Raw genomic sequence first — 12,298 nt, 5'->3', positions numbered from 1 at the left:
TTCGCTGCTCAAATAGAAAAACAGTCAATATTGTGTCTAAAATGTAAGTGACTTGATATTGATTACTTGTTTATTGAACTGTCATATGAAATCAGTGTCATATTTTCAATCGTGATGGTATTCAGCAGTCGTGGTGCTTAACTGTATCATATCATATATTATAAATATGAACACATTAATTTTTTAACCGCTCTATGTTCATTAAGTTTCTTTGTGTGAACTGCGCTCATTGTTTCTATTTCTCCTCATGAGGCGCGAGACTCAACAGCACAACCGTATTACCAGTCTGCGGCTGTTTGCGGATTGGTTGGCAGTGCGAATGTCGGCAGATATTTTTTTAACGATAATAATTAAAAAATTAAAATACATTTTAAATGTACAAATATTTTAGGTAAACAACAATAGTCCAAGTTTAGGAAACGTTTTTATTAAAACTTTAAAAGAGAATTCTGCATCTATTTTAGGTGTGCCAGCTGCTACTGTGGGTGGCACCGGCACACCCTGGCACACCCGTGGCTACGCCAGTGGGACGACAGTTTACTTTCATTTTGTATTTGTTTTATTTTATGTCATTAAAGTCTTTAAATGTTCGCCGGTTCCCGCCTCCTTCTTCCCACAACATCTTGTTACCGAGATGTTTTCTCTGAATTGATTGTAGGAGCCTCATCCTCTTTATTTAACGTAATGTGTATGAAAGTGCAACAATGTGTTTTGTCAAATTAATGAATCATGGATTGTGATCTATGGTCTCCTTTCTGAAATCAAATATATCTGCTCTTCTGCAATTCTTCACTTCCTCTTTTCCTTCATCCTGGCCCTTGTTCACCTTCCCTCAACCCTTTTCCTTATACTCCCTTCCTCCTACTCTCTCCAACTGCTCCCCTCTTTCTAGCTGGTGTTCCCATGGTATTGTGATCGTAAGGTCAGGGACTCGGGCTGCTCTGTGTTAATGAAGCCAGTTGGAAGGATTCCCAGGGCCTGTTCAAAAAATAGAGGAGCTACTGCAAATAAACAGAGTACACAGACACACACTCTCAAACTCTTAAAGTGCCTTGAACACACACACACACACACACACACACACACACACACAAAACCACAAGGCTGGCTCCCAGCCACAAAGTAGGCTCAAAATTGCAAATTCAAGACATTGCTTGTATTCAAAACAGATTCTAGTAATAGAGGCATGCATGCTAAGACTTGCGATGAAAAAAGTGTCTCACAGGCAAGTGCAGTAATACCAGTGTAGTCGTTCATGCACTGACCTGCAATTCTGCTCATTCTTTCACCCATAATAAATTCTAGTCTTAGCTAAAGAGTTCTGTTACAATAAAATAAAGCAGGGTAAGGCAGTACAAATGCATATAGTTTCACATATAATCCACATAAAGCATCCATTGTTTGACTATACCTTTGTGCTTCCCTATATGGAGAAGAAGAAAAAACACAACCAGACTTGAAACAGCATTTATTCACCATTATGTTTCTTTCTCTATATCTTATCCTTAAGTCTATTGTAGTGTGCACAGCAGCAGCAGCAAAGATCCACTTAACATCCACAGTATAGTATCTGACAAAGCCCCATAAGACATGTGCACAAATGTCCTCTGGTGCAAATCTGAACAGGTGTTAGAGGCATATGATACACGGTTAAGATGTATAGAAAAAGTTATTAATTATTCACTTTTACTAAAAGGCAGCAACGTTACGCTACAATACAGAGATAACATATGCAGCCGTTTCCCCTTCAGACTAAAAACATGATGCATTTTTATGGTAAAATGTCTTTGTCAGGAATGTCATATATTTGTGCAATTTTGAGTTTAATCGTCAAAATCCGAATAATAATTCAAGTTTATATTTTTCATGAACTAAAAATAGCATTAATATTAGTCAACGTGAATGATCACAGTATTTTGCAGTGGTGGAGTAGAAAACTATTTTAGAGATATTTATTAAGGCATGTGTGGTTTTTAGCAATGCATCATTTAAATTTATATTTACCTATCTATATTTACCCAAATGCTTGTTGAATGGTCTAACCTTTAAATATTTTATTGTACTTATTGTTTTTTTCCCTCGTTGTAATTGTGCTTTAGTGAAGCAATATCTTAGGATCGTCAGTCTTAATTAAATATAACTGCATATATGAGCTATACATGTGGTCTTAAACTAACACACATTGATGTAATCAATAAAAATTACATATGTGAAGATATTTTCATATCACCTCTTTCAAATCCTTTGAGTAAAGTGGCTGTGAGAACTGTTCACTAATTCACAAATGTCTGGTTAATGCAGTGGTAAGTTTTAGTAAATCCAGTTTTGATCAATATGTCTGTCTAACATTAAGGTCCCTGTTCAGTATGATAATAATAAATGTAATGAAATTAGTCTTTAAGCTTACAAAAATAAATACTGAAATTAGAATTTTCATTTGGAAATGGAATTCAATGTAACGATGAAATGTAAGACAATTCACTAGTTACGAAAAAAGGAACCAAGAATCCCAAAGAAATAACCACTAATTACTCTAACACCGTGTCTACATCAGACACGAGTGGCACGATGCGACAAAAGCAAGTAGAACCCATTATAATGAGAGATGCTGATGACACTGGATACAGTGCGACGAGACAACACATTTCCAACAGAAAATTGCTGCCCTTTTATATTTCTGATGTACTCCAAGCACTCGCACTACTTCTGCTACAAAAAGGACAAATGGATTTGCAACGGTCCACTGTGGACAGCTTCTAGCGGTGTGACAACGGTCGCGTCCAAAAAACGTATTTGGATTTTGTACATTGTTTCACATCTCAAATAGATTTTTTTAGAGGTACACTATGTAACTTTTTTGGTTCAAAATGTATATAATGAGCGAGTATGGTACACCTACAATAAGTGTTAATATTTGGACTATTTCAGACTGAGCGGGGCGACAACTGCTGCAGACATATATACATAAACAGAGAAGTAGCTCTGGACGCCTCAAGACGCATGCAGTTTTGTTTATTAACCACTAGAGCATCAAAAGTTACATAGTGTACCTTTAAATATGACAACTGATGAGTTTAAATGAATACAGTAGGTTTTCATAGTGCTGTTACAGTGCAAAGGTAGCATCACAAAATGCTGATTGTAATATGACTGTTTCTGTTAGTATTTGTTCTTTTAAGCCCACCTCGTTGGCAGTTTGATGCACTTTTTGCAAGGTAAGTTAGAAAAAAGTACAGAGTTATTTATTTTAATTCATAATCTGACAAGAAAATAATACTAGTCTAAATCTGTGAACTGAAAGCATAAAGCATTCTCAACCCCTGTGGGGTGGGTTACATGGGGGATACCAAGGTAACACAAGCCCTTCTTTTGGCCCCATCGCTCATGCTCAATCGGAGAAAGGAAAAACTACTGCTGCATGAAAAGTGATCCTCTGTCAATGCCTGAGGGATCACGGACACCTCAACAACAACCAAATGGAGAAGAAAAATTGTATTTTAAGAAAGTAAAACATTACATATTCCTGCTCAGTGAAAAGCCAGCCTTTGGGTTTCTGTTGCTGAACAATGAAGACTACAATCCCCCCCCCCCCCCCACCCCCCACCCCACCCCCAAATAAAAAGAGAACGTTAAAATCCCAGGGTGTAGACGCACAGGCCTCCTGGCGCGTGTGCGTGTCCAGATTATTAGGGAGGAGCTGTGCATTTTTACCCGATTACACAAATTGCAACAACACAGAGGGGGGAGATGATGTCATCGCTGCTCTGAAAGAGGAAAATGTCAGTTTTTCTTTTTCCTGTATTGAATCCAGGAGGCATACTGTTCACTCAATGCAGGTAGTTTGAGATGTGCTTGCTAAAATGCTTTCAGATCAAATGTTTCAAAATGTATCTAAGAGTAGATCTAAAGCCAGAATTGTTGCATTGCTTGTAGTCCAAAAATAACAGATTAATTAAAACAATCCATTTGAACAACAGAGAAATCCAATGATGAAACAGATTCAATTTTGATTGGTTCAAATCCTGTAATTTCCAAAGGACTTTTCCAAAGATTAAATGCTTATAGAGCAAAAAAAGGACAAAGTCTCCATGAAATGCCATTGTACAGCAGTAAAATGAGTTCTCTCAGATGGACAAATGTTTTGATGCATGAAGAAAAATGTGATTAGCTCATTTATGTATCATCAAGCTTTGACTCACATCTCTTTGTTCACTTTCATGTATATATTTCTTGTCGCCCACTGGGTGTAAGTCGCCCACTGAACGTCCCTGTTCTCTCATTGTCCATGATCTGAAGCACGTCCTCTAGGATGGATGGCCCCAAGTCCAGATGGAGGGAAAGCATAGAGCCAGCGTTGGACAAAAACGGCCTTTCTCCCCCATCCCCATCCTTTACAAATTTCTCATCTTCCTCTGGACTCTGCCCAAATGTATGCAAATTAAGTGGACAGCGGTTTGGAGATGCAGGAAGCGATGTATGCCGCGACAAGTTCCTCTCTTCCAGGTGCAGTCTGGGAGGTTTGGGAGGTGGAGCGATAGATGGAGATGTTGGGGGCGATTGGGTTGTTATCAGGTCTGTTGGGATCCTAGCAGTCACAGCTGAAGTCACAGCCGGAAGTGTGAGCGCCTGCACCCCTCCAATGATAGGCAGCGACAGGGCATTTTTCAGCAGAGGCGAGCTCTCGCTGGCTGGCGGATGACTGCTTACACTTGCTGTGCGACTTAGTTGGAAGGACCCTTGATGACTTTGCTGCCCCGGTAACAGGTGAAATTTACCTTGTAGGAAAGACAGGTCACCAAAAAGATCGTCGGCACCTCCTCCACTTCCAATGTGGATGGTGTGTCTGAAGTCTCCCAGCGGAGGACTGATCATGTCGGATGAAAGAATGTCACGCAGCTTTTCCTTCTTTCCTTTACGGCTTCGTCGCTTAAGGTATATGGGAGCCTTGGCCGACATGTCTGACCCACTGCGTCCTCCGGCACAACAGAGAGACAGACCTTGCAGCAGGGTGAACGGACAAGAGGAAAGTTGAAGAGAATAAAGGGACTGAAGAAGAAGAAAAAAAAATTTCACAATGCACTTAGCATTCAAATTCAATCCAACAGGACAGAGCCAGGATGCTTTTTTAATTCTTTCTCATGAAAAAATTCTTCATTGGTTCAGAGTGTCTCTTTATAAATAAAGACCAGAATCCACATTGGCAGGCCACAAGGACAGTATCAAGACAACAATTTTGATATCCGTATAGACACTGCCAGTCCAGTCTGCCTGCACTTTTGGAGAGAAAGAGAAAGAGTGTTTAGCACATATACTGTAGTAGTACATACTAACTGAACACAAAGTAGCATTGATTTAATCATAGACTTTCCCTTCACAAGAATAAATTACATTTTGAAATCTATTAAAGTCTCCCTGTGGTGTTTATATGTTTATATGTCTGTGGTGTTTTTAATATGATTTAAGACAAATCATGTGCAAATTCAACACCATTGCTGAGTATTTTCTCCTTAAAACTGCAGTGAACCAAAGGCAATCTCATATCATCATTACTAAGCGAAGCCGGGGAGACTCCAGTTATCCCGCGATAACATTTAGCAATATAGCAAGTGAATTATGTATATGATGCATATTACGATGTTATGATGAACTGTATGCCTTTCTCCATTGACGTTCTAAGTTGTTCAAGGAGTTTCTAAGAATTCAGATTTTTCGAAGGCAGCTGTCTGACACTGAGACGGCAAATTATTGACTACAAGGGGACCTTAAAACAGAAAACAGTTATTTTAAATTGTAATCATATTTCAAAATATTACTGATTTTACTGCATTTTTGATCAAATAAATGAAGCTTTGGTAAACATAAGATATTTCTTTCGAAGACATTTAAAAATCTGCCCCAAAAATCTGATCTTTTTGCTTGGTTGTTTTTATTTACAACTGAACTGAGACTTACTTCAAAGTAAAAAAACAACAACAAATGTTTTTTTTAACTTTGTTACAAAAAATTACCAAATTACAAAAAGATGAAACCCATCCAAATTCAAAGTGAGCGGCACATCTTATATAGCACATGAGTTCTTTAGGTCAAAGTTAAAAGTGAGATCGACTTAGAGAGGGGAAGAAAACATTTTTTTTAAAATAATTTAAGAAGAAGTGAGAGATGATAAACAAACTATAATTTGGAAAAGAGTCAGAGCAAATAATCAAAGTTTGTTGTTAGTCTTGGCATGTTTGACTTGCACACATAGGTCTAATAGACTCAACTGTCAAAACTTATAAAGGTTTAATGGCAACGGTATAATGGGAACATTTGAGTGCATGTGTTAGTGTGTCTCTTTGTTCGCTGAAAGGTTTAACAGCCCGTTAGACCTGTATGTGTGTGTGACAATACGTCAGGGGCTCTAGAGCATGACTTGTAACGCATACCTTTAGCATTAAATCATACTTCTGCAGTTGAATCAGGTAACTATATCCTGGTGTGTGTGTGTGAGTGTATTTCCTTCAACCTTGACTTTTATCAAGGTTAGCTCAACTGGCACACACTCCGACCAAAAACAAAGGCCAGTGTTTCCATCTCAAGTGTGGGAAAAGCCACCTCGCTGTTGCATAAGTGACCCAGCTAAAGTCAGAGAGGCTCTGAAATGTTCCAGGGAATAAACTACAGTGTGTTTACAGATCATCTCCCTCAAATAATACTGATCCTAGATGTGTCAGTTGAGTATTGTGTGTATTGCCTAACAGATTAAACAACATAGTGCTGTATGTGGGTCATTCAAACATGTGGCTATTCCAGTTTGATGTGAATTGTAAAGCTTTTAAACATTAGACCAGTAATGTTTTAAAATGGTAATAAGTCACTATTTTATACAAAATCTTGGTAACGGTTAACATATTCCAATCTATTGAAACATGTAGCAAAACAAAATAAAGTGATAAAAAAACTAAAAACTTAGTTCACTAAAAAGATGTCATTATGACAGGTTTATTATTTAAGTTCTATTCATTCATTTACATCAAGGAATAGCTAGTCATCAGTCATTTCAAACCTTTATGACTTAAAAGAACATGTTTTCTCAGTCCCAGTGTTTGGTTTGTTTTTACATACAATGTGAGCCAATGGTAACCAATGTTTTTTGGTTCCAAATGTTCTTCAAAATATCTTTTGTGTTCTATAGGAGAAAGAAAGTCACGGGTTTGGAAAGACACGGGTGAGTAAGTAATAACAGAATTATCACATTTGGGTGAATTATCTCCACAAGGGGAACATACGTCATTTCAATAATGCATTATGTCACCTAACATCTAAAAATATACACATATGCACATGGAAGACACAAATGGAAGCATGTGAATGTTGAGTGTGCATGGTAAACGTGTACATGTGTGTGCACTCACTAAACTGAGCAAGATAATGAACCATGGGAGTCAGAGGGCATGTAGCACATCAGTTCTAGCACTGACCACACCAACCAATGGAGTGATTCATTCAATTATATTGCAACCTGCACATTTTGTTTCATTATAAGCACCAAGTAACTTTTTAGGTGTGATCATTTACAAGTTAATTATTTGCAAATGAGGTAAAAAGTGAAATTAATGTTAAACTACAAATCAGCATAAGATCTATCAGCAGCATCCCCTTTATAATATAACAGAGTGAATGGTCCCTCACTGACGAACAACGGCTCTTTTAAGAGCCACTCATCTTATCTGATAAAGAGCGCTTTTCTTTGTTCAAATACTGCATTAAGCAAAAGCGGGTCAATATAAGCAAGACTGCTCTTTGCATAACAACGTTGGATCTCAGAAAGGCTCTAATCAAACCACAACAGAATAACTGAAATTTCCAGAGAAGGAATCAGGCGAGTCCTGTTCAGACTCGCAGAGAAGTGTCCGGGGTTTTTCTTTTATGGTATTCTGGTATCTCTGTGTTTACAACGGTCCAATCATAGACATTCAAAAATTCAGTGGAACTCTGAGTCCGGAAAATATAATGCTTCCCATAATTTTACTCAATTAAAGTCATTTTAAAAAAACAAGACATTTTACAATGTGAAAATGAACCAAGCCACTCCTCTGAAGGCCTGAGGTTATTTATTAGTTTCAGAGCAGATGTGAACAATGTTGCTAGAAAGCATAAATGAGGCACTCTGCTCAGGCAAGCCCTTCAACAGACCGCTCTGTTTGTTAGACAATGGAGAGAACACACTGACACAAAAACAGCTTTTGGATTTTTTTTTTTTTAACAGAGAGAGTTATTGTCAGTGACTATAAACTATCAAAATATCATGTCATGATCTTTGAAAAACGGCCCAGATCTCACACATTTTCATTATCAAAGAGAAACACAATAAGTTACTTAATCAACCGTGGTATGAAAATCAGCACAATGGGCCATTTTTCTTTGGCTAGAATCTGACTCCAGGTATTCAAAACATTCATCAAACCAATTGCAGTTAATGGCGTTGAAGTATACCTATAAAATTTACATTTATAACAGAAATGACAAGGTAAAACATTCCCAGGGCAACCACATACTCAATATTCTGTCCAAAATATTATTGGACATACATGAGTATGAATTGAAACGTAACAACCCCAAATCAAGAATAAACCAGAAGACTATCTGACAAAGTGAACAGAGTTCCCAGGGGCCCTTCAAAAATGTGTAATGCAGAAGCTGTTTTGTTTGAATGGAGGTGAATGGAGGAAAAAACACTGAATACAGTGCTCTTGTGTGGAAACAGCTCGTCACATATAATAAACTGACTGCTTGTCTGCTAAGTACGTAAATTGCTAATAATAAAATGCTAATAAATTGACTGCTTAGTATGGACGCTAGGGGCGTGTCCCTACCAATATCCAATGACCACTAATTTGTCCCTAGCAGTAATTTCGATAAATATAAAACCAATTTTATATATAAATTAAAATATATTTATATATAAAACCACTCTTAGAAAGAGCATTCTGTGAAAAAGGCGCAATTCCTGGTACACGGTTCTCTCTTATAAGTCCCGCCTCGCGAACCCACATCACCAATCCGAATGACTTTGCTTTTTCTATCTAACTTGTGAGAGGCTGTAGCTTAATTTGGTTGTGAGAAGCAGCAAAGTTCCAAAGCACCAATCTCAAAATCAAACCTGCCTCTGGTGGAATGACATTCATTTTGGAATGAGCTATAATTGGAATCTGATGTCCAAAAAGAGCTCTTTTATAAGTTAACTTAAGAAAAAAAAAAATTTCATAAATTTTCTGGCAACACACATTTACTTCTATGGGATCCTCAAACACTATAAAACTTTGAAAGGGATTCAGTAACGTAGCAGCCATTAGCTTCTTTTACAGTGCCTTTCCGTGGTACGTTTCCTTAGCCTTTCCTCACAGATAAATGTGTAATAACTAAAAACCCAAAAATCCACAAAATAAACAAACATTTAACATTTGTATAAATAAATAATTGTACAACTCCAAACTCCAAACAAAATTATGTTTTATGTTCCTATCTACCCATCTAATTGTAAAGCATATTAATCCTCAAACTTCAAGACACTTCAAAGCCTTCTGAAATTTTCAAACATGTCATGGGAACATTCAAAGCTTGTCTTGAATTTTTTTTAGTTCAAAATTATACTTCCAACAATAGGAATTTAAATTCATTTTAATTCCATTTCATTTATTTAAAAATTTTATTCTGTTTGCAATATCGAATATAAAATTAATCCAATTTCAGAAATTGAATTTTAATTTTAAAAAGGCAGCACTGTTGTGGAGGCAGTGTGTGCGCGCGCACTCGCGCTCCAAAACGATAAATTTTACACCGGCCACGTTTTAAAGTCATAACACTAGTTTACAGATCACATTTAATTGATATGCAACTTTTCAAAAATACACGATATTTTTGTTATTGAAGCAAAGTCAGGTAACAGAAAAATCTAACTCCGTTTATCTCATGGCAGCAGCCCAATGTCATCATGGCAGTGTGCGCGCACCACCCCGCGCTCCTCTGGCCATCAGAGAGACCCTCTACTTTAAATTCATCACTGGCGGACACAATAGGCATTTTCCTGTATGCTCTAGAGAATATAAATCTATGATTTATGTTCTAAAACTATAGTTTGTACTTAAAAAATACACTGATGTGAAGAAACAAGCAACTCTGCGTAACTTCTGCGTGAAAACGCTTCCATATACGATTACTTCACATTTTGTGTTCAATAGGCTTGCGGTTTTAACTTCACATGCAAATACTATATTTTGCCTACCATTGAGATTCCCATGTGATCAAGTCCTTTCCAAAACTCATCTATGCGCAGGTCTTTCAGGTCAAAATTAATCAATACCAATTCTGCTCGGTCACATACTTCTTCCAGCGCGAAAACCAGCAGAACTGACCGAAGTACAAAAATAACCCTCACACTTGATACCGCATAGCTACGTATACAGAGAGTATTTGCTGATCTGGTAGAAATAGAGCCGTGCTATAGAGCGCTGTAAGCCCACCTCACATCACTGCTGAAGCTCAGCGCACAGGACTGGATTCAGTGGATCTGGATCGCTGTTAATATCTACAATTGTGTTATCCAGGCCATTATTTGGCATTTACCGCTGCGTTGTCCCGCTTCTTCCGTGTTTGCTGAAGATTCCAGCAGGACAGCAGAGAGAGTCTGTAGCGCATCACACACGCGCACGCGCACGCACGCCGCTGTCAGCACACGTTGCGGTGACTCAAGTTCTCACACCCTCCACACACTCCTCTAAACTATATAAAAACAAACGTAAATGTCTCCATTACACTTGTATATGAATTTCTTGAATAAAAAAAATAAAACGAATCAGTTCAGGAAATGATTTTGAATTTAAAGTCATGAGACGGTCAAAGCCACTGGAAGGAAAGCCTGGTACCTTTAGCCAAAAAAAAAAAAAAAAAGCCTAACACAGGGAATGAGACAAGAGGCCGTTTTTCTTGTTGTTTTTAAATGGATATCATTGAAGGAGGCGCTCCACTACGCTGAATAAACAGCTTTTGTGAGGAAATAGCTTAGGGCCTATTTAATGAATCAACAGCCTGTTCGCTGATCTTTAACATGCTTTGCATTAAACAATACTTTCTTCCGGAACAATATGTAGATTTTATCTTGATAAAAAGGTTATTTTTTTAAGAGAAGGCAGAGTAGGAAATGATGCGACAGGTAGGACTCATTTACGGCATTACCATCACCAGCAAATGTGTAGTGGTATTTAATAGGTGATGTGTATTGAATGATCTTGTTTTGTGTAAAGAAAATAAACATATTGATGTTTTCTTTCTTTGGATTTCAGGCTTTACCAATTATAATAAGACTTGAATGACTATGACTGCCTTACTCTGATGCTGATATAATGCATTTTAATGAATATAGAGAAAATGAATAATATAAAAAGGTAAATAACTAACTATAGGCCGATTGTATTATATTGTTGAAAAAATAAGTGCAATTGTAAAATCGTTTAATGCACAGCTAGCCGTGGATTATCCAGCTTATACTATGGTCATTTGCCAGCATTGATAACTTAAAGCTGTTATTGATGATTGCAGCACAATATTTGACCAGAAGGGTAAAACTGACCGCTTTAAATCAGAATAGTGCGGTAAGATTGCATTTATTTGAATGAGTGAATTATAGTACTTATTTGAATTAATTATCGAGAGAGATTCGTACCTGTGTCATTTCAGAGTAATCTCTCTAGAAGCTGTGAGTTTAATTACTTCAAAATAGCAATGTATACCCTTTGTTACTGAGAAAAATAATGGTGCGATTCAGTAGCGAAGCTATTATATTACTAAAATTCGTGGGGCAGCGTTGATAAGTTTCTGTGCAGCTGAATGTTAGTGTTCGAGTGACGTATGTGTATGTGCGCTTCAATGAAAACAGTGCATTTATATAGAACGGTAATAAAACTGAGTTGGATCTACCTGTGCCTTAAACTGTTTTATTGCACACCTTCCAGCCAATTAGAATAGAGTATTCAGACAGACTATGTTATAACACTTTTTAAAGAATGAAGGTAAAGAAAATATAAAGATTTTAGTACATAAATGGCTATTCTTTTAATGGCTTCCTGATTTCAACAATGAATTTACAATTATATTAGTGATTATATCGCTGCTTTGATATGCACGTACCACAAAACAACGTGGTGGCTACAATAACCACGTTTTTCAAAGTGGAGGCGGGCCTGACCACAGTGCCTTGAGGATCTTAGCCTTGTTGTTTCCAACACTCTTAAAATTAAAGGGTCCAAAAGGGTGTTTTCAC

At 37.3% G+C, this 12,298-nt stretch overlaps 2 protein-coding genes across 3 annotated transcripts in view; both read right to left on the bottom strand.

The window, feature by feature from the left end:
• Positions 1–10,510, bottom strand: part of dpf2 (double PHD fingers 2) — a 44,477-nt gene extending 33,967 nt beyond the window's left edge. Inside the window, exon 1 of one of the 2 annotated variants that reach the window (XM_077231198.1) lies at positions 10,265–10,510. In XM_077231198.1, coding sequence (XP_077087313.1) covers positions 10,265–10,305 — 41 coding nt within the window. In that variant the 5' untranslated portion in view covers positions 10,306–10,510. The remainder of the gene's footprint in view (positions 1–10,264) is intronic. The other variant, XM_077231199.1, reaches the window with a different exon arrangement.
• Positions 1,454–10,703, bottom strand: cdc42ep2 (CDC42 effector protein (Rho GTPase binding) 2). The gene is made up of 2 exons (XM_077231201.1): positions 10,503–10,703; positions 1,454–5,273 (listed from the first exon to the last, which is right to left on the bottom strand). The coding sequence occupies exon 2, from the start codon at positions 4,954–4,956 to the stop codon at positions 4,216–4,218; it is 741 nt and encodes a 246-aa protein (XP_077087316.1). The 5' UTR covers positions 4,957–5,273; positions 10,503–10,703; the 3' UTR covers positions 1,454–4,215.
• Positions 10,704–12,298: the final 1,595 nt, after the last annotated feature.

This window comes from Siphateles boraxobius, unplaced genomic scaffold, assembly GCF_051911475.1.
Source record: "Siphateles boraxobius isolate OS27281-9 unplaced genomic scaffold, OSU_SipBor_1 16, whole genome shotgun sequence".
In the NCBI taxonomy this organism is placed as follows: domain Eukaryota; kingdom Metazoa; phylum Chordata; class Actinopteri; order Cypriniformes; family Leuciscidae; genus Siphateles; species Siphateles boraxobius.
The sequence above is the reverse complement of the archived record's forward strand: the minus strand, read 5'-3'. Positions and strand labels throughout refer to the sequence as shown.